At 34.6% G+C, this 23,055-nt stretch overlaps 4 protein-coding genes across 7 annotated transcripts in view; 1 reads left to right on the top strand and 3 right to left on the bottom strand.

Moving 5' to 3' along the window:
• LOC100742982 (protein stum) overlaps positions 1 to 4,297 on the bottom strand; it is a 23,243-nt gene extending 18,946 nt beyond the window's left edge. Inside the window, exons 1-3 of the mRNA XM_024367979.2 lie at positions 3,598 to 4,297; positions 1,406 to 1,467; positions 3 to 61 (exon numbers count right to left, since the gene is read on the bottom strand). Coding sequence (XP_024223747.1) covers positions 3 to 61; positions 1,406 to 1,467; positions 3,598 to 3,706 — 230 coding nt within the window. The 5' untranslated portion in view covers positions 3,707 to 4,297. The remainder of the gene's footprint in view (positions 1 to 2; positions 62 to 1,405; positions 1,468 to 3,597) is intronic.
• A 5,237-nt stretch (positions 4,298 to 9,534) lies between these two features.
• Positions 9,535 to 15,824, bottom strand: LOC100748731. Its single transcript, XM_012386078.3, has 4 exons — positions 15,454 to 15,824; positions 14,776 to 15,171; positions 14,611 to 14,694; positions 9,535 to 14,534 (listed from the first exon to the last, which is right to left on the bottom strand). Exons 1-4 carry the CDS (start codon positions 15,472 to 15,474, stop codon positions 12,441 to 12,443), a joined length of 2,595 nt encoding a protein of 864 aa, XP_012241501.1. The 5' UTR covers positions 15,475 to 15,824; the 3' UTR covers positions 9,535 to 12,440.
• Positions 15,825 to 16,760: 936 nt separating this feature from the next.
• Positions 16,761 to 21,667, bottom strand: LOC100748611 (maternal B9.15 protein). 4 transcript variants are annotated; one of them, XM_003489840.4, is made up of 3 exons: positions 21,541 to 21,667; positions 20,203 to 20,910; positions 16,761 to 20,090 (listed from the first exon to the last, which is right to left on the bottom strand). In XM_003489840.4, exons 2-3 carry the CDS (start codon positions 20,644 to 20,646, stop codon positions 19,737 to 19,739), a joined length of 798 nt encoding a protein of 265 aa, XP_003489888.1. In that variant the 5' UTR covers positions 20,647 to 20,910; positions 21,541 to 21,667; the 3' UTR covers positions 16,761 to 19,736. The 4 variants fall into 4 exon arrangements, with proteins under 4 accessions (XP_003489888.1, XP_012241502.1, XP_012241503.1 ...); XM_012386079.3 differs by having other exon boundaries at positions 21,534 to 21,642; XM_012386080.3 differs by having other exon boundaries at positions 21,394 to 21,619.
• Positions 21,668 to 22,028: 361 nt separating this feature from the next.
• Positions 22,029 to 23,011, top strand: LOC100748491 (adenylate kinase isoenzyme 6). The gene is made up of 3 exons (XM_024367884.2): positions 22,029 to 22,174; positions 22,285 to 22,436; positions 22,496 to 23,011. The coding sequence occupies exons 1-3, from the start codon at positions 22,132 to 22,134 to the stop codon at positions 22,835 to 22,837; spliced, it is 537 nt and encodes a 178-aa protein (XP_024223652.1). The 5' UTR covers positions 22,029 to 22,131; the 3' UTR covers positions 22,838 to 23,011.
• Positions 23,012 to 23,055: the final 44 nt, after the last annotated feature.

The raw sequence follows: 23,055 nt of genomic DNA, 5'->3' as shown, positions 1-23,055 counted from the left end.
ACGGAGGCGGTCGTTGAACATGGCCGTCGTCGAGCCGCCTCATCCTTTCGAGGCACCGAAGCTGTAACGGGAAAGTTACGAGAATCCTTCTTTCGTCGCCTTTTTTAAGAATACGGTACCTTACCGATATTTACGATATTGTAAATATCTTTGAGAAGTATACACTATCGTCGATATCGTAAATGTCGCAAATTTTATTAATATCGTAAATTTGATTAATTTGTACGTAAATGTCAATATATCGTTTATCGGATATGGTCGAAATTGAAAACGAATATTCATCAAGTAAGCGAGGGAGATAATGATAATGATATTGATCGAGTGCGTGGGGAGTTCGATACTTTAAAATCAACATGAGAAGGACACTTAGGTTTTGGATCGGTACGTGCTATGTACACTCGTCGCTATTCTTGGAAAATGTAAGGCGTAAAATGACCGAAGAAAGTCAGTGTACAACGAATAATGGCACAGCATATTTGGACACGTACTAAGAATGGTAGTTGCAGCGTTAACGACGAGAAATCCTTGGTCGTAATTATTTTATTTTTCATTTGTTGAAGTTGAGAGGGTTGAATGCAAGAAAAGCACGTTGAAAGAGATCTCCCCTTTTCAGATAGATCGAGCAAGATCTTAGGGTTGTTACTCGGTTGTTAATTGTTACTTGGAAGTTAATTAAAAGGCAAGAATGATGTTGATTTGGAAACGGTTAAACACAACCATGGTAGCATAGAAATGTATAAAAGCGTAAGATAGGGTTATTATAGTAGTAGTATTAATGGAAATAGATTACGCATATAAATTAGCAAAAGTCACTTCAGAAACATATTGCAACTTTGACTCACCCTATACGTTATCTACTTTTCCAAATGAGTTTCTAAATAGAAATAGCCCAAATAGAGAAAATAAAAATCGAAGAATATATCTGTTGGTAGATCTTCCCTCGGCTGCGCAATCGTAGATGCTAAGCGATTTCTCTAGTCTATGTACAATGCATTTTACAATCTCCTTATCCTGTTTAATCCAAAAAGTCTAAATACATCGTGGAAACAGGATTTACTCGGCTGATTCAGTACTCCGCAAACGGTTCAACGTCCCTCAAAGTTGTTTTCGTACTCTCGACTTTATAATTTCAGCTCCCTGCATAATATTTGCCATGATACCGAGCAATCGCTGCAACAAGCTGGCGCGAGTCGACTTTCTACTCCCTTTTACTTTGATAGAAGCATTTCTATCCAAGCAAAGTTCTACACCACGCTGAGCGCGTTAATAATAACTGGTGGCACTTTAACAACCGCTGTTTCACTTAATAATACACTTCGGACGCTTGGAACGAGAACCTCCGAGTAAATACTTAAAAGTGGCGAAGCTTCAAGCATTGTCAAACACGTAAAGAAAGCCACGGTACCTCGAGTCCTTCATGCAGACGAGCAAGATGCGGAGGACGCCAAAATCCGTTGTCGCTCTCACCTGAAACATAAAACAACCATTAGAGAAAATTCTGGCCTAAACTTAGCCGGTGAAACTTCGGTTTATTAGAGTTTCATATTCGTGTCAATCAGGATCATCGTTGTGTGAAATATTCAATGGAATGGAACGCTTAAAAGAAATTTTCGGAGGAACGTCAATGATCTCACGTTTGATCTTTTTAGCGCTGGATACTCCTGACATGTCAGGTGCGAATAATTGAGATATAATTTACTACGAACAACCACTTTCTTCCACTTTTGAATCAATATTATCCAAATAATGTTTATGTTACACAGCTCCCAAACAATTCGTAGAATTAACAGCCCGTTTCTTATACTATAACCGATGACGTTACAATGGCGTCACGTAAATATTAGCGTACAATCGTATAGCGTATAGTAAACAGAGTACAGTCTATAATTAGGTATTAATGAATATTAGCGTATAGTAACAGCGTACATTTACGAAAGTATCATTTTCCGACTAACAACGTAAGATTAAAATACCCGAATTTACGGAATTTGTCTATAATGCCATAAAAACCATATTCTATCAGTTTCTGATATATCGTAAATATCGTAACAGGCATAGCAATCGATTTGATCCGTATCCCCCGGATTCTCACGAAATTTTCCACGCCCCCTCGTTCTGCACGGCTACGCAAGAACAAAAACTCGACTCTGGACCTTCCGGAAGGTCGCGCAAAAAACGTTCCCTGAAACATTCAATCCGTCTATTCATTTCTAACAAGCGAGATTTCCGACGTTACATCAAAGGGCTTCTTCTCGTTTCTAGACTCATCCTTCCTATAATTCGTTCTCCGCTGGAGGGTCGAGTCGGATCGAGAATCGCCGTTGCCTGGCAATTAGCAACTCCGTGCGCAACATCCGTGATCATTCGTCGACATTACAATTACTCACTCTAGTTGTAGCGGGCCACGTCGAGCAGACACCAGTCTTTACGCGTTTTATTCACGCTCTCATACGCGGGAATTCTCGACTCGATCGCGTCGGTCTCGCTAGGTACGCCATGCTTATTACCGCAATACCGTGACGCTGTTGAACTACATTTTCTATGTACTCCCTCGACTGATTCCTTTACTCCACTTTTTTCCTGCTTCTACTCTCTGCGTCGATGGTCGAATGAAAAAAAAAAAAAGAAAGAAAGAGATCGATATCGCGGCGGAACGATGAATCTTCGCGATGAGAAATTCCTTCTGAGAAAGTGGATTTTACGAGATTTCTGTCTCTTCAATTCGTAAAAAAAAAAAAGAATGTTCTTTACGTCGTTGGGTAGATTGTTCTTTACGCAGTCGAGCCTACGAACTTTATCCGGCGTTGCGTAATTCTGAAAAACGCGATACTTCTTCTTTTGAGAATTGTCCTTGCAACGATCTTCGTGCTTTTCATTTACTTTCATTTTTACCTTCATATCTTACTACGTATTTTATTATTTAGTATTCTGGGTTATTTATGGTATTTTTCGTTGATAACAATCAAGTAGCAGAGGAATTTACAAAATTGCACGGCAATTAAGGAAATGATTTTAACGAGCTGCCTTCCACTCCGAGTTCTTTAATCCTGCAATATTAATATGCACGCTATAGAAGAGCGATTTTATAATTCGAATGTAGTACATTTTAACGTAGATAATTGGAAGCATAGTTTAGTGAAAAATAGGTCAATGGAATGTTACGATACGGGCGTACAGTGTTTTACAGTATTATCGCGATAAATCTTCTTATATAGTTTCACTGCCTACGTTTCTTCTAAACTGCGTTCAAACTATACACCTTAAGAAAAAAATATATATATATATATACTCTTGGAAAATCAAAATAAAAAATAAATCAAATTGACTTTATCGCCTTATCATGGCATAAATCAATTACTCGAATAGCTTTTATCCAAACACCGATTCCAATCATCGAAAATACTCAATTGAAAAAAAAATCATTATCACGCGTCTTCGAAAATCCATAATTATCCCAAATACCATGGAACCGTTCCAACTTCCATTTCCTTCAAAATTCCAACGTCAAACTCAGTGACACGATTGCTTGATTCTCGAGTGGAATGAGCGGATCGACAACCACGAAAGACAACCACAAAGGGAATTGAAAATAATCACAGAAATAGCGATGGTCTGAGCGCCATCCGCAACAGACGATGCCGATGCATCGCGTGTACGCGCTCCATGTTGGTGGTCCCCGAAGAATCTGCATCATGTCCAATGACATTCCTCGAATCACCAAAGAACAAGCTGGCCAGCATGAAGAATCGAGCGCGAACGACCTCGTGGCCGAAATGTGACTCACGTGTCTCGACGGCGCGTTGATTTACGATGGCCCTTTGTTTCGAATTAATGGACAGACCAATGGAGGCGCGATTTGCAATCCGCGGACTTCGTACGTGTAACGTTCGCCGAGAACTTATCGCGCACTTTCTGCAAATCTATCTCCCACGAATCGCAGAAGCTATCTACGACTAACTGAACCTCTCCTGCAATGTGCATCGATGTGAAAGATGCCGATGGAGGTGGAAGCACAACTTTTTCTTATGGAACAGAATTTCGATCTTCTTTTCTTTCTTCTTTTTGCTTATTAAAAGAAGGATCGTATCGAATAAAAATGTTAAGCGCGTAAGCACAAAGGGAATCGTTGGAACGGAGTGTCGTAAGGTACGGTCTGAGCGATCGAGAAACGTCGAAGAGTAAACGAGATGGTTTCCGGTAATTAAGTTGCTTAAATCGTTCATGGGAAATCAGTTGGAGATGTTCGAACTGGGACGAATATATAAAGAACGTATGGAACGGTTCGTACTCGTATACATTAGAGGAAAATGCTTAAGAACCGTTTTAGAAACGCTTTAGAAAGAACGGTTTGGTAGCAGTTTATCGTCTCATCTACCTTTTTTGCGACGTGGATGAGTCTTGAATAGAAATTCATATGAAAATTTTGCTAGTCTCTACGGAACGGCTATGATAATGGGAGATATAAATGTGAATAGAGCGAATATTAGTATGAATTTCGAGGTGAATATTACTGCATGTGTGCGAGCATGGTTGCAGAAGATCCGTTTATAACCTTGACACCGGTGAAAACTTACACGTGAGATACGAATGCAAGGCCACGTGACATGATCGACGATTTTCCAGGTACATTTGTATGCATCGTGCACTCTATCTAATTGCAATCGGGAATCGAAAATGTGGTAGAAGCATGAGGCAGAGAACATTAAAGTATTACGAAGCTCTCATCTAAAGTTGCTTTTACCAACTATTGAGACGTCGGGATTGAAAATAACTGATATAATAAAAAAAAAAAAAAACAGGATAAAATATCAAATTATCGAAGATCCGCTAAATCGACAACGAATGAAAAAGAAACGACGAGAAAGAAAGGGAAGGAAGAAACTACTCCGATTCTTCGAAACTGAACTTCTTCCCTGATAGATGCGATTAATCTTGCAATGTGTTTGCACGCGTTCCGATCCTCGCTGTTGGTCACCGATTACTCGATCAATTAACTCTGCAGGCCAACGATACGCTCGACAATTGCGAGCGAAGAAGACGTCGTCTCTGCCCAATCGGGTCGCCTTAATTTCGTGGCAACTTAACGCTTGGTAGCCTAATGAGGCTCGTTTAACGTGGCCCAGGCGAAACATATCCCATGATCGATGTTATAAATAACGATTTAGCGGAGATGAGGCGCGTCCTCAAACCGACGTACGTCACTTTTAATTAGCATCCGTTGCGTAACGTTTCAATTAAGCGGCGCTTTCCTAACAGCATCGTCTTTTCTTCTTTCTCGCGTACATAATGGGATGTCGCAAATGACGTTTGTCGGCCACCAACGCACAAGAATAGCGAAGAAATAGTAAATCAACGGGCCGTTAACGAGAATGGAGAACGTTGGAATCGGCTTCCATTGCCGGAGGATCAACGACCGTGTATACCTGTGTATAATTCCGTCGACCAAGGAAGTTCCGCACGGCGTAACGATCATGTAACAGCCGATTATTTCACGGGGCAGTCGAGCAAAGACCGGCGAATTAATTGTTACGCGAGTACCACCAACTTCGCGTCCCGTTCTCCTGCCAACATTTGCATACACCTGTATAATCGTTATCCGAACCTTTAGTGCTGCAAGATTTTTTTTATAGACGAAACTCGTTCCCTTTTTTAAATGCACCTTTACATTGAGGAGATCAAGGGGTTTTCCGTGTTGCGAAAATAAATCGGGGTAATGGGAAACCTTCGTTAGCCTTTTTCTTCTTTTGAGGATATCGTTTTTCTGTTTTTATAATATATGAATCGACTAGAAGGCATCATTGACCGATTTTACACATCGAAACATGTAGAAAAATAACGATATTACAAATATCATTCTTCGAAGATCTACTTTGAAATTTATTATTATTCGTGTGTGTTATTTTCTTGAAAGATATATCTATGCAAATAGACTATTTCCTTTCTGAGACTTTCGACGCCGATCATGTATTTGGGTAATGAAACGAAGAAAAGACGAAGTTGATTAACTTGACTCCTGAGGGATTCGTATTATACGATCTTTCTTCGTATACGAGCCATATATTTGTTTCTACGGAAAAATGAAAATCGCTGGTAGTGGGGAAATTTCAAGTACGGCTGTGTGAGTAATTTAAATTCAATGCACACAGACGGAATTAGATTTCAACGCGGCATTTCATTACAGCTACTTCGTCGCAACGACAAAGCATAAAACCTTCCGTCGCTCGAATAGACCTACCTATTAACTTTATGACGCGATTGCGGTTAATTTGAAACGGCAAATTTCAATTTATTTAGAATTGTAGGTTGTACCATTTTCTCCCTTAATTGCTGATTCTATTTTTTCCTTCGGTGCGTGGAAACGATCAAACGTGTACAAATATTCATAAGCACGTTCCGTTCGTTCTGAAATTGCAAGAGAACTTCTCGCGCGTGACTTTTGCGTCGTCGCTCTAATTCAAACTGGTCTCGCCAGTTCATTTTAAGCCGCGTGTGCTCTGACAATTGTCATCGATCAAAAGTGAAAATATTAGCGCGTACATGCATATTAATCCCATAGTGGACACGACAAAAAGCAATGCATTAAATAGAGTGATCATTCCTTTGTTCCGGCAAGCTCTTACCCAAAACGTGGACAATCAAGCGTTTAGTTCGAGTCTGAATCTTAATGAATTTCATCGATCTAAGTTTTTCCTACAATGTTACGCTCCAACGGCTTAAAAGTTTCATAATAAATCTGGAAAATTTAGAAACGAATCGCTAGGAGGCAACGTATCTTCCAGCGGAGAAAGAAGAAAATTCCATAGAATTTTCCCTCGCCTAAGTGGAACAGTCGGACTTTTATCGATCTGATTCAAATCCAACCACGAAGACCACCACGAGGAAGGCGCACGAGTGTTTCTTCTTTCGAGAAGAACTAAAAACTCTTCGTTACACTCTCATACCACGAGTCAACGAGTCGGTCCATGGTTTTCCGATCAATCGCTATTTCGAGATGCCTTGAAATTGAATCTAACAGGCGAGAAGAAAGCCAGGCGTCACTTTGCAAGAAGAACAACGATCGTAAATTGCTCTCGATAAACGATTAACGACAATCAGCGAGTCAAGGTGGCCAAGCACATTGTAGCAATCACATTGACTTCGTAGCAGATGTTATCCGATTAAACCAAAAAAAGGTATGACCCATGAAATTTCAAGTACGACCTCGTGCGATAGTCACGAGAGCGACCACGCGCTATGCGAATTCCACCAATGCGTCAGAAAGTCAAACCGATTACACCAATTACAGCAGCCTGGCCGATCACCAAAAACCATGTGTAATAGGCTGAATAAATAACAAAGTAAAATTTTGAAAAAAAGAGAAAAGTAAAAGATCCATACTGTTTATCCGAAGATCTCGCAAGATTCCATCTCGATCTTCGTTCAACTAACTCCAAACACTTTCAAACAGCTCTCACTTTACGAACGTTCCATCCAAATCCACTTTATTCCCACTTCAACCTCTCCAAACAACTTCAAACATTTCCAAACCTCTTAAAAGTTCCACTTGACGATGACATTGACGATGATCCAACAGGATCGTGAAACTAGTCTCTCAAACTAGCCGCGACTTATGTCACCATAGCTGTCTGTGCTTTTACTTTAATTTTTTAATCGTGTCACCCGAGCTGAAGAAAGCCAGATGGAGGCATATCGCGGGTAGAAGACGCGTCTTACCTGGCTACCAGGTGGACAGCGAATCGGAGCCGCCGGGCAGGGTACATTTACGAGGGTGCAAGCCTCAAGGAAGCGTCGGTAATCGGCATCGACGTGCCGCGGCGTCGGTCCGCGTCTTCGCGTGAGCACGAACGCGTCCTTACTGCCGCGGGGTTGGCCGGCTAAGCGGTTCGTCGAGGAAGCGAGGGTACGAGTTGGTCACTCGGGAGGCGCTGGCGCGATGACCAGGCGTCGAGGGAACTTGATCGGCTATCAAGTGACTCGAACATCCAAAATTTAACTGGATAGCACGGTGAGAGATTAAATTAATTTTTGTTACATGCAAAAAGAGAGGCTTCGTGGTTGAGGTTCTTGGAATTAAGTTGTAATTTTACGAGTAGACTGCGGATTTTCACGCGTTTCTGAGAAATTTAAAGGTGCAACGATACATGGAATGCACATAATATGTAAATGTATATCAAATGGATGGAGCAAGTATCTGTTAGGTCGTCCGAGAAGTTTCTTTCGTTTTATAAGCAAATAATGGATGCACGACATTTTTCGTTTTATGTTGTTTTATCGAATTACGTATGATCTATCAAAATGAAGATCACAACGTTCGACAGATTAGGTTTCGTGTTTGTATAAAGATGCGTCTGTAAAAGAAAGATACTTTTCCGACAACCTGATACTTAGGTTCCGTTTCTTTAATCGTATCGGCACAAGAATATGAATTTGCATAAACATTCGCAGTCTATTCATGAGGATGAAATTTCGATACCTTTCGTATGGTTCTTCAGTGCCGTACACGACAGTGTAGTGTTATAAACGCAGTTGCGTTTGACTTTGGATGAACGATGCAAGAAGAATGTAAGTTCGTAATGAAATTAAGGAAATACATCTGTATAGTATTGTCGTGTTATTCGACAACGTATATCCTTTGTTTTCTCAATAACGTTTTGCTCCTTATACTTTACTACGGTGATGAATGAATGGTTGTAAGAATAATTGGCTGGTAATCGGTGGATCTTAGCATTTCGATACAGATATCTGTCCGTCGAGTAAAGTCCTTATCTACTTTGAATCACTTCACTCGATCAAGTGTGCTCTACCTTTAGGATTGCAGAGGAGGTGAACGTATTACGTATACTAATTTTAGCTTCTCGTAGGATTGTAAGAGGTTTGTTAAATGTATCGGTTAAAAGTATCAATGGTTCCTCGATCGTAGACAATAAAAGCAGCGTTCAAGCGTTCTTCCTGTTGAATAAAAGAAAAAATATACTTGAAGCTGTGTAGAGCGAAAGAAAAACGATAGGAAGGAGGATTGTTTCGAATTTTCTTACGTAATATCGATCGTCGAACAAACCGTAGTCTCTCCACCCACGCGCTGGATCGCGTACACCGCGAAAAGTGTTACAACACTTGTGCAGAATCGAATATATTGGCGAGGAACGCGTTATACGAGAGTATTCTATAACACGGCGAGGCAGGCGAGGCCGTTCATTCATTCATTTGGTCGAGCTAGGTCTGCTGGATCCAAATTATTGGAACATTAGCATGATTGAAGTAAGTTGGGCTCGGCCGGATCGCGTGATCGATTTTGTGCATGCGTCTTCTGCGACGCTTGAAAATCCGCGGTTGCGTCAAATTAACGCCGCTGGAATTTACATCGAGATCAGATTTATCAAATCCGTTCGAAGTAGAAATTGATATTATAACGACGACAAATAAAAACTCGAGTCTTGTCTATGTACAATGAACATTTAAATAAGAGTATTTAACGCGAATAGAACTATAAACGTAAAACGAAACGATATTATAAAAGAAATTCGATCGGTTTCGTTTTAAACATATTTTATTCGACTGTATATTTACAGTGTACATAATCATCGTCGCCACGTTACATACGGTACATCCGATTTCGAGTTAAATGGGTAACTGTTTACTACAGGATGTAATTCCGTGCAAGATTCAAAGCGATCAGTCCGTTTCAATGAAATCTCAGTCCATATCTGTACGCCTCGATCGTTGGCGTTAAAATGCATAGTTAGCATTTTTATCCTTCGAAGGCTATCTTAGTCTTCCGGTCTTTTTCCTTATCAAAGTCCGAGGAATGCAACGAGGTAGTTGAGAAAATTCGAGATATCTCGTTATTCTTCCGACTGTTTTCCTATCGCGAAATGAATCCAAGCGAAAGGTACGCGCTGCTGCAAGCAACGCGCGAACAACGGCGCAATCCTGAACAAGCGAGTCTTTGCTTTTTCGCCGACTCTTGCATCGGTACGTTCGTGTTGCAAAACCTTTGGCTTTTTTTATTTGATAACGTTTTATTGATTTGTTTACAGCTTTAAGTGGAAGCAGATGAAGAGGTTGAATTAGATAACTCCTTGTTTATTGTGCAGCGTATCGATAAAAATTACATCAGACGTTCTTATTCAAAAGAATTATTTGGCAAACTTAAATCGATCAGATCTTTTATCCAGCTTTCTAATAATTATAATCTTACGAATATTCGAAGCACTGCATTTTTTTTTCTTTTTTCTTTTTAAATATTCTTTCTATAATAACGATATTCGTTGGTTGCCTTCGTAAAGGGATGTTTCACTTGAGAAAAAATTGAAACCGACGGAAATATACTTGGCGACGTGTTCTCGATCGATATTTTCCATTGCTCTTTGAATATTCAGAACTTAAGCACCGATATACCGGTGACTCATGCACCCTCCTTAATTAATAGTCGTTAACTCAAAACGCGTTGCGTTTAACGAGTCACGATAAAAATCAATCGGCTTCACAGAACGCGCGAATTTTCGTTTGAATTTCATCGCCTCTGAAGCTTCTGCATAGGTGACCAGCCTAAAAATATGCAATCTTTGCGAGACTTATTTTTCATCTTGCTGTATCCTTACGTGTGTATAATAGATGATTAGATCTGCACGTAGATTTGCAACGTTTTAACGTGTCGTTCGCGACACGATAGTTACTCCTAATTAATATTTTTTGAATGCACATCTTCGATCACTGCGTTATTGCACGTAACTTTCTATTTCATGCACGATAAATTTGTTGCATAAATATTTCGCAAATCGAAAATTAGGGAAAAACATTGCTTCGCAATTGATCGTAACATTCGTGTTTTCCAACTGAACACAATATATTACTTCGATAAAATTCGTGAACCGCAAGACTAGCAATTTTACTTAACTCTTTCACTGGGAAAAATTATTAACATATACAATCATTATTATAGTGGCCGTTAAATGTTTCTTCATAAAGCCACTTCGATTAGAATCTCCTTTCTTCGTGGTAGTTATAGTCGGGATAACGATCAGTTTATCGATATCCATAATAATTTACGAAAGTACGATTTAAGGAAAGTACGGTTTCGAAGAAATTCTTTTCATTGGCATTAGAATGCTAAAAACTTGTAGAGCGAGTAGAAGTTTACGTCGTTTCTCTTCTCATTTGTTGAACTATTTTTTTTTCTAGCTTTTATCCTTATACCTTTTCTTCTCTTTTTTTCTTTTTTTTTTTTTTCTTTTTTAAGTGGTCGGTTGTAATTCGACCAAAGTACAGCGAGCTTGGATTAACATCGAAATCGTGTAACGATCCAGTTTACTTTAATTATATGACTGCACTATTGTAATCGTTATCTTCTCGCAGAGATTTTAGGCATTTAAAATAAACGTGCAACGATACATACAACAAAAAGTAGATAATTCTACTGATACTATGAAGTATTATGTTACGCGAAATATTAAAGAAGTACTAAACATAGTAGCTTCTTAACTTTGGTACCGTAATTACTCTGTAACACAGACGATAATCTCTGCGCGAAACGAACCTTTATTACGAAAACGTTTCCCTCGCGATTTTTACGAATCCGTCCTGCGTGAACGCGGCCCAACGAAGTTCATAAAACGTTTCACGAATACATTTTATAAGAATTAAAACGATCACAATGTTACGCATTAACGCTGTGAAATACTACCGTCGTTACAGTGTTTGTCGTATCAAATGAATTTTAAAGGACCTCGTCTTGCAACGCGAAATATCCGCGTCATGTAGCTCTAATGATTGGAAGTATGTAGTATGCACTAATGTACCGCACTATGGATACATAGTTCCGACATTTTGATAACGAATTTTTGTTAAATATTGTCTCGTTTGAATACACGTGAACGCAATTCGTTCTATAATATTTAATCACAGTAACAAGAATAAAAGTTTAGACATCTAATTTAGTCGGGCTACGTTTTCGATTTCGATCGATCTATACAAAACTGTAGAGAATCAAAGGAGAAAAAGTAAGTGACAGTATCCATTGCATCGTCATTCGTAAAGCATTTCAATATCGAATTTACTTAGGAGAAGAAACAAAAAAAAAAGGAAAAGAAACCTATTTGATTTTTAACTAGTTTGAACTAAACTATACACGTACATAACTACAAAATAATTGGCTAATATAGCTGTTAAACAATAGCGTGTTCAGCAATGTTGCGTGATTGCAATATTATGAAATTGGACTTTTATTCACTAGACAGAAATATTGCTGTATTACCGTTACCTATACAAATTAAATAAATATAATTCTATATCTGCAGTGCTATATAGAATGTTTTATCCTAAGCTACTGTTCTTGGTACAGCCTTAGTTTCACGTAGTTACAAAAAATAATGCTCTGTTATCTTTAAAGGAACTCCCTGCTGAAATAGTAATAATTTGTTTGAAATATTTGCTGGAATACTTTACACTTTTGATCCCGTCTTATCGTAACTCCTTTGAAATCTCTTATGATCTTTCCTATATTTCTCGATCGTTAAATCTGCATTATCCGTGCTCGATAAGCTTAACGCGACAGGGTCTAAACTCGCTGCAAGTTTTAAATAAGTTTCCTCCATTTCTTTAGTGATCTTTACTTCGTAATCAAAATCCAGAGGATTTGCTTTCTTCGAAATTTTAGGCAAAACTTTGTCCTCTTCCATTGGAACATCGAAAGATATTAAATCTTTCTCCTTTTCTATAACAGAGTTATTTACAGCCAATGAAAAATTATTTACATCATTATTTAAATTTCCTTCTTCAAACTCTTGGACGTTCATCACTAAATCCTTGCATTTGTTTTCCAGTGAATTCTCATATAGTTCTCGATTGTTTTCGATCGATTTGCACTTCGTGTGTGACTTGTCTAAATATGTTAACGAAAGACTTTTGTCCATTATATTTTCATTAGGCTTTAACTCCGTGTAATTTGACCCAGAATTATCCATGTGAACCGAGGATTGAACCCATTCAGCTACTCTTTGCAGTTGGTTATTGTCATGTAACAACATAGGAGTACTTTCTTCGCTACTGGTTGAAATTGTTCTTTCAGATCCAGACCGAGACAATTTCTTCGAATGAACTAAAGCGGTATTTGGTTTATTATTTCCACTAGTGTATAATACAGTTTTATAATGTCCAGCATTATCTAAGAGAATATTCTTCGATCCAGGTGTTACCCTTACGAGACAATTCCTTGGACCAGTTATTCTGTTCTGAGTATTAGATTTCAAATTACTAACATTATGCAAACGCAGTCCAGTTAATTGAGCGACATCACTAGAGCTACTGGAAGGATCGGAAGTTGAAATTACAATACTATCGCTACTAAAACTTGGGCTGGTGGCTACTTCCACTTGTCCAGAATCATTTTGTTGTGTAACGCTATCAATATTCTTGACTTCTATTAAAGTTAATTGTGTCGGATGATGAGTTTCTTGAGCTGATCTATCATTTTTCCAGATCCTGTCGTTAATTATATCGATCTCCATGTCACTGTTAACTTTGTCCTTACTTTCTTTCGTTTTATTCTGTGACTTTAATTTCGTCCACTCGTTTTTCCATAATCTATCATTAATAATATCAATCTGACTCGGTTCTTTTCTGTCAAAGTAGTTTTTATAATTTTCAGGAACTATGTGACTACAATTAGAAGATTCCTTGTCTAATTTATTCCAAGAATACGAACTGAATTTGCCATCGATTTGTAACTCACACTTTTTATTCAGTTTCGTTTGCTTTCCTTTATCAATATTTATTTTACCATTAACGCATGTATCGCCTGTTTTGTGAGTTATCATCTGTTTAATCGTGTTCTCGTTCTGATTTTGAAATACACTTTGGTGTTGCGGATCGCTACGGCGTATTGAATTTTTCTTATTAAAATTAACTTTCATATTAACATTTACACGACCATCTTCCTTTAAACCGTCTATAATTTTAGCATTCCTACTTAAAAATTTGTCTCTTGTGGATAGCTGTTGGTGATTACTAATCTTTGTACAATTGTTCTGATAGTGTACTTTACTGCTAACGCTTTCATTTCCTTCGTGGTAAACTACATGCACCAAAGAGTTTTGACTGCCTTTGTTTTGGCAACTTTTGTCGATATTTTTCAAATTATCAGAGTGTTCCTCTATATTTTGTGCATAGTTCATTGTACATTCATTACAAGAAAAAACATTTGGCATATTAGTTTGTGTTTCAGCATCAACCATTAAAATACTTCTGTGACAAGTACATGTGTCACAATGTTTGCCAAATACTCTTTCTTTCTCTCGATCTTCTAAAACTTTTGCCATTATTGCTGCAGAGACGACATCCACTGGTGGCTTGGATTCATCTGTATCATCATCGCTATTGTTTTCAACTACAGGCTTAGTTACATTATATACCATTGCTGTTGGGGGAAACGTTGAAATCGGTACTGTAATACTTTTCATGTCAGCAGGTGCAGTATCATTGGAATGTTTCTTTTGTGCAATATATGTCCTAACTTTGGCTTGTACCTCGGAGGGCAGCTGAAATAAATTGATTTTTAAGTATTTTTTTCATATTTGAAATTAACTATTTCACAGTGTAATAAGTATAACTTACAGAATCATATTTTTGTCCGACAAAATTAGAAGGTTTACACTGAAGAAGTTGTATTGCCAAATTTACATCATTCCGATATTTTTCCTAAAATAAGATATTATTTACAGCACCTTTATTTGTAATACATTCTAAAGGAACCATCAAAATTTTGTACTTAAAACATACATTATCTTGGGTTAGACGATGTATTGTGTAATTTGCATCGGCTAATCTATGAGATAAAGTTGCAATATCCTTAGTAAATGCACTTTTCTCTGTTTCACATTTATCTACAATCCTTAATAATTTATCCTCAAGATTTTGATTTACTTTCTGAACACGTTTGTGAGCTTCGTGTAATCTTGAATACTTCTCTTGCCAAATTAAAAGTTCCTCCTTCATGGAAGCTAGTTCTCCATTTGGAAACTTATCAGCTTCGTTTAGGAATTGTGTCTCCATTGTTACAATGTGATTATCTTTTTCCATTAAACGTTGGCGCAAATTTTCTATTTCTACATGTAAGTGCATTTCTCCATGTTGCTGATCATTTTGATCGCAGCTCACACATTTGCACCCACATTCCTGAAATGGATAATTGGCAAAAATAATGTTCACATATGGTACTTAATAATACTATTATAAAAAAGAGATTAAAGATCAATTAAGTATACCTGAATACTAATTACACTTAAGTATTACAAATTTATTTTTTCCTAACTGTAACTATGTTATTAGTTATTATTTGTTTGATTAAAATCAATACTGATAAAAATTTTAAGATTTGATAATTTAATCATATGGTTTTATCCAAATATTAATTATTATTACATATGTGTAATACCTAGTTTCTATTAACATACATACCTTACATTTTTCAGCCATCATGTAATGTACAAATTATATTAAAAACACTGAAAAAATATTTATGAATAGCGAGACTTCGAAATTGGAGCCTCATAACCCTGTCGTTTAATTCGAACAGAAATATGGATAGTTTGTACACGTTCCAACGTAATTTATTATCCTATAACATAGTCAACTACTATGGCAAACTATGTGATAAGAGTCGTTTTTATGAAACAACTAATGTTTTATAAAATATCGTTGCGATTAGCTTCGAAATGACAGATTGCAAAGTTCTCTGTCGTCTGCCACACATCTAACACATCAAAGTAATTCAATCGTCATCTTCAAGTAACGTTCAAGTTACAGATGTTTTTAATTGTCTTTATGGCGCTACTACATTACTTTCACTACTTTTTATAATGTATCATAAATTTATTTGAAGAAAAGAAAACAGTTATCGAATAAAAAGGAAAATTTAGAGAGATATTTCCAATAATGAAAATCGTACTTAACAAACTATTTATGAATAACCAATAGAACAACTCAGAAAACATACACATTTCTTATTGGATGTCAAGATATAGCCATCTTATCTATTGAATAAACGCGGAAAAATAATAGAGATTAATGCAATTTTTTAAACTTCGTAGTTTTTGCCTGTACCTGAAATATATACGTTGAAAGTATTAATAAAATGGATTTTGAAAAATAAGAGACATTTAATTTGCAGAAATATTTATTAAGTGTTTGTTATATCTCATATATAATGTTTGTAATCATACAAATGTTAATGATAATAATATAACAATATGTTTCGTATAATATTCGAAAAAATAACAGACGTTACAAAATATTATTTTCTCATTTACAAAAAAATGCATTGTGTAATTTTAAATCGGCATTAAACAAAAACCAAAAATTAATAAAGAAGAAATGAAAACAATTTCTATTTCATTATATCCGAAAAGCCAACACATTACCTATAAAATAATAGAGTAAAAATTAATTTGTAATTAATAATACGGTTTTATTATGATTCCTTATGTTTTTCTAGTACAGATACGAATCTTCCTAGAATATTTTGAAATTTCATTTATTATTGATTAATAATTTTAGAAATTTTGACTGTAATGGTAAAAGTAAAGAGGTTGTACAATTAATGATGTATAAGTATTTTGCTTGAATGTCTAATATAGTTTTTATTAGATAACACGAAACAAAATATTGAACAGATATATATATTTAAAGTTATGAAAAAATGCGAAGATCAATGTGGTTGTAGAACAGGATTATAATTATCATTGCATAATTATGCAAGAAGTAGATTTATAACATATGACACAGCAGTGATAGAATATATGCATATGTTTATATAGTGCCTTACCCTACAATCGAAATGATCCAAACATTAAAGCCTAATATCAAACCTGTTTTCCTTCTTGGATACATTGTTTCTACACGATTGTAAAGTACAGTCTCATAGACGATAATAGAATGTACAACAATGAAATGTTAAAATTTTTCTCTAGGTATTGAATATACAAAAAAAAAGTATTTCAAATTGAAATCTTCGATTTTTTCTTTAATATTGTGTAAATTTCTTTTGTTTTTTTTTTAACAATCTGAAGAACTTCAATTTTTTACGCCAAAGCACTATATTCACTTGTCAATGTTAATGCCTAGCTATAATGTATTTACTTAAGAAGATACAGATATAAAAGAATTTTTTATATAAAAGGGAATATTTTTTTGCCTAAAATCTTTGTAATTTTTTTTTTCTTGTCAAGAATGCAAATGTACATTAATACTACGTGTTTTATCACATGTTAGTTGAATATAGATTTTTTATCAAAAAATTGTTTCTGAATATTTTCTATTATTTGAATATGTTTATTGTATGGAGCATAAAGTGTATCTTTTCTTTTTTTTTTAATATATGAACACAATTAAAAAGTTTGGAACATTTCAAATGTTGAGCATCATATATATTAATAAAAGAATATGTCCGAATGCAACATTGCTTAACTCTACATATACATTATAATATCTATATAGAATTTTTATACCTTTCATAACAACAAAATGACTCTTCTGAATAAGTTTTAACAAATTGAACACAAGAATCACCTACAATACAGCAAATTTCATGCATATATTAAACAATGCTAAATGTTGAACATGAAAGTTGCAAAATTTATACTACATATTTGATTAAAATTCCTTAACACAGTCTGCTCAATAATATTCATGTTGTATCTGGTTATATCTTTAGAAATTTATCTAAGAGCACTAAATGTATCTAGCAACAATATTCAAATTTGTGTCATCAAATAGATTTATATTATGTAGTGGATAATAATACCTATCCTATCTGATTTAAATTTTTCACATTTCCGTCAATTTTGTGTTTTAGAATATAAACGAAAAGTTCATAAAATGATTTAACCATATAAATTAATAATGTACTAATAAAATACACTGCATACTGCATTTTACATACAATGTTAATTCACTCTTAAAAGTAATTCTCACATTAAAATTGCATAAATAAAGTGAAAGTTACCTTTATGAATAACTCTATGTTACAACATAAATTGAACAAAATTGCATACTTTAAATATGTATGATATTAAAACGTTCGCGTATGTGTGAAAGGTTCAAAAACCAAACACTAGTAGTGTTTAAATATAAAAATTAAAGAATATTATTTTGTTACATCTATAAATATGGTAATATGTACATTTACACAAATATATCTGAATGAAACAATTGTAGGTAAACAGCGAGATGCAAAAATAGTAAACTATTGTAACACTCAAAATACTGTATGAAGTAATAATTAGGAGGCTTATTTATTTGATTTGGTTTTTGAGTCCTTCATACATAGATAATTCCCAAATATGAATCAAACATATATTTATGTTGTTAACAAAGCAAGAGCATAAATTACTATGATGTTATCAATTGTCTACAATATACAAGAATTGAATCGAATGTACACATTTGCATTAATACGATAGAATTAAAGTTCCAACTGTGATAAGTTATAGATCTACTAACATCAATGATGTATATTCTTAAATGCTAAGTTTTAGTAGTTTTACTTAAAAGCAATAAGCTCAATATATTTTCATGTAGAGCATGATTAAAATAAATCATCATTTTTGTAAGTGTACGTTAATTATGAAATTCATGCACTTGTTAATAATCTTCTAACATAAATGATTATTAATAGAATCTCTACTGGAGGCAGTATGTATTATATAACAGGTATGATGTGCCTTTAAAGCGAAAATATACTAAATTTCTTTGCACCACAGACCTGCAAATTCTGAAGCGACATTGTTTCTCTCTGTTTGTTAACGCAATATAATAATATACAGTAAAAGTTGATTTGAACTTGTCAAACGTCATTCTCAAATCAGTGTTACTAGAATTTCAAAGCTTACATGTTTTGTCAATATTGTTATAGAGTATTACTATCTTAACAAGTTGATAGATCATATTTTCTAAATTCTCTATTTTTTCTTTGCTATAACAATACTGAAAAATAAGGCGAACTTTGAAGCTCCAGTTATCGTGAATACACTACATATATACACATGACAGAAAAGAATTTCCTTTGAAACTCTTTATCTCTATTACATGACAGAATTTCAAATATGAAATGTTATTTAATGAACTGAGATCGCCTGTATAAGGCATTAAAATTTATTACATATAATTTAAAGAAGAATTGTATTCAATTTAAGAAATTCACTTAAAATCAATACTGCTTCCTCTCGAAATACCTACAATCTATCTCCTACTAAATCCTTTTTTCGAGGATTAATCAGAAAGAGTGCCACAAGTGATATGACATTTATCTTTTTTACGTCTTACACACCAATGACTTAATTCATTATAATTAAATTCTGACTAATCTAATATTTTACAAGCAACCTTGCATCCGGAATTAAACATCTATCATTCAATTAATTATTTATGTATAACATGTAATAATGCAACATTTCTCATCATAAAAAATCGTAAGCCTTAGTCGTAATTCGAACAAGGTCATTTGTAATTACAGAATGGATAATTCTCGTCATTGAAATGTTAATAAACCTGTTCCTAATACAAAGACGTTCATATTGAAATGTAAATAATAGTCTTACTAATAACAATATATTTTTAGAATTGCTATAAATGTCATGTAGTTTTACATCAAAACATAAAATTTTTAAATTGGTAAAAAAATGTTGTAATCTTATTTATAAAAAGGAACAGATTTCTTAACTACTTTCATAAGGAGGGATTCTTTATACTTTAAGAGCAGCTTTGGGAGACCAATGATGGAACCGGGTAGGTCCTGTAGGGTAGGATGGTGGATGAATCCATTTGTTTCCTCTGTGACCCATAAAAGGAGGTGGAGATGGACCACCCAAAAAATGAGGAGGCATAATGTTATACCATGGTTGACTTATTGGATGAGGACCATAGCCCATACTGAAGGAGTGACCAAACCAGGAACGGTTTCTATTTAGGTGCAATCTCGGGCTGTTTAGATTGCGTTTCCTACCTGTACCATTATTGCTATGCTGTTGATTTTGATTAGCAGAGCTTAGTGGTTTTGATTTTTGTTGCTGATCTGTATTACTAGTCAAAGGGGATTTCTGTAAGACATAAAAATATATTATTTCTTATTTAATTTTTTTAATTACTTTTCTTATCTCTTATTATTAAGAGAAAAAAAATATAGATATGTACATAGGAACATATATTAACCTGTATCTTAGTCGGCCCCTCAGATTGTTTATTTTCCTTTTCTAATCCTTCATTTCCTTGAAAAATTGGTACAGTATTTTCCTTATCGTCAAATGATGCCAATGTACAATATGACCCTTTGCTCTCTCCAAATCGGCAGCAAACTTCATTGGGATCAACCCAAAGCGTTAATTCTACTGGTAATGATAGATCTTCGTATTTTACTCCAGCAGCATTGGCAGCACTCTCCAAAGTTGCATCCCTCCGATTATGACCATTTACACGAATACAACGATAACCTTGGCCTTTGAATGGCTTGTCAGGAAACCAATGATTTTTAAAACGTTCCGTCAACAATTCCACCAAACGTCGTTTAAAACATTCCAATTGATCAGGACTAAATTTTTCGTTTTTTTCTATCAGCTGTACTAAGAATAGTACTGCTGCAGTAATCTCGTTGCGCATGTTGTCTTTGTCGTGTACCAAGTTTATAATTTGCAGATGAAATTCTCCTTTGATGCTGTGATACAATATTCTTGAAAACTAAAGTATCATTTGCTGAAGCTGATGTGGAGCACATAGAGCCCTTCTGCACCGCAGCAATGCCTAAATTTTGTATGATCTATGATGTTTTTCTTTTATTTTTGTTTGGAAAACAGCTTTTGCTAAGCTATTTTAATGTTACTTTCACATGCGCAGTTTATTCCAATTATTTTTTATTATTCCTACCTGAAATTACATAAAAGATTATTAATAACAAATCATTCAAAAGTTCAATGTTTTATAAGTTTATATCCACTTATATTCTATAAAACTAAGCTCACATATGTGTCTATAAAAATCTTGTTTGTTTGTTTTTCTAATGGCCAAATGGGAAAAAACATTTAAATAAGTAAATTTTGATTATATTAAGTACACATGACTTGTTGCATTATATTATAGATATGTATATAGACACACAAAACGACTGATTTCGTTTCACAGTAGAACTACACAACAATATGTTATGAGTATTAATTAGGTTATGAACCATAATAACTCAGGTTAGGAAAATCATTTAAAGAAACAATATTGACGAATTACACCGCAATCACGACGATTAATAATCAGAAACAAGGCAAACGGCACCATTGTAAGGTACATCAAATTTGAAAAAACGATTGTTTCGAAATAATGAGCACAACGAATTATGCCAGCTCATTCTTGTCGTACCAGGTCGTGCCGTGAGCGATTGTTCCTGAAATACCACAACTCACAGTCTTGGTGATTATTTATTTATCATAATATTTCACTGCTGCCGCGTATACTTTCGTTTGATATACATAAAGATTTAGTACTAATATTAAATTGACCTCTTACAATTCAGTGATGAAAATTCCGTGTTTCTGGTGAAACTACTACGTCTTCTCTCTCTTTAAATAAACGTACTCGACCCAACACGTGTTACGTTGCATCAATGTCCATGAAGTATGTAAAAAAATATAGACCTTCGATAGTTGCTCCTATTTGTAATATTACAGATATAGAAAAATAATTTTAAAAACATCAGATTATAACTTACACTCTTAATATAAGATCTTAAGACAGGATCCTATATGTTTTGAAAGAAATTTAATTTATATAAAAAGTTATTTGTCTTCATTAATTCGTGTATAGATTTGGGATTGTTAATTTCAGTTCTTAAAGATTTTTTATACAGAAACTAGAAACCTGAACGAAATTTATTAAAGTTCTAAACGTTTTAAGCTTTTATTATTAATAGTGAATGGAAAAAGTGACAAAAATGTTAGTCAAATGAAAAAATTTTAAAACGTTCCTAAACCTATCAAAATTCAATTCGTAGCTTACTTCTCAACTCAACCTACCAGGATAAATATCGAAAATAATCTGTAACGCCGTCACACATTACTCACAGTAAAATTTTGTATTTACACACGTATTGCTTTCAAGATGGCCGATATAAGTAGAAGTTTTCCAAACATTTTAATAACAGGTAAATTTAATAACCGCTGTTTTTCTAAAATAAGTAAATACAATAGCTGCTTCTAAAATTTGTTCATTAAGAAAATAAATAAAATGAAATAACAAACTCTTCGTATTTAGGTACACCTGGGGTAGGAAAAAGTTTACTGTCTCGTATTTTATGTCGAAAAACTGGATTAACTTGCATTGAGGTTAGCGATTTTGCTATTGAAAAAGGCTGCCTGTTAGAATATGATGAAGTATATGAGTGTCCTATTTTAGACGAGGAAAAGGTAATTTATAAAAGAAATTTTAATGAAATATTTATGAATACTATATTTTTCAATCGCAGTTATTGGATGAAATGGAAGACCTTATATATCAAGGTGGAATGATAGTTGATTATCATGGGTGTGATTTTTTCCCTCACAACTGGTTTGACATTGTTTTTGTGTTAAGGACAGACAATACCATTTTATATGATCGCTTAAAGGAAAGGGGCTATACAGGAAGAAAGTTGGATGATAATATACAGTGTGAAATATTTCAAATTATTCTTGAACAGGCAAGAACAACTTTTGAGGGAGAAATAATTCACGAACTGGCAAGTAATAACATAAATCAAATAACAGACAATGTAAATAGAATATGTCGATGGATCGACCAGTGGAAATTGGATAATCAAGAAGAATAATTTAACTCTATAAGTCTTGTTATTTTATTTTTTATACAATAGTGCCTTTATTTTACTATTTTAACACATATTGTTTTACAAGGTTACAGAATAATACTGTTTAGTACAAAAACAATAAACAGACAAAGATAATGTAATATTAATCAGATATTAATAAATAAAGATTTAAGCATAGAATAAAATGTTTATACTTATAAACAATAAATACATTACAACAT

This window comes from Bombus impatiens, unplaced genomic scaffold, assembly GCF_000188095.3.
Source record: "Bombus impatiens unplaced genomic scaffold, BIMP_2.2 scf_0377, whole genome shotgun sequence".
Classification (NCBI taxonomy): Eukaryota; Metazoa; Arthropoda; class Insecta; order Hymenoptera; family Apidae; genus Bombus; species Bombus impatiens.
Note: the sequence above shows the minus strand (reverse complement) of the source record. Positions and strands in the feature narration are given on the sequence as shown.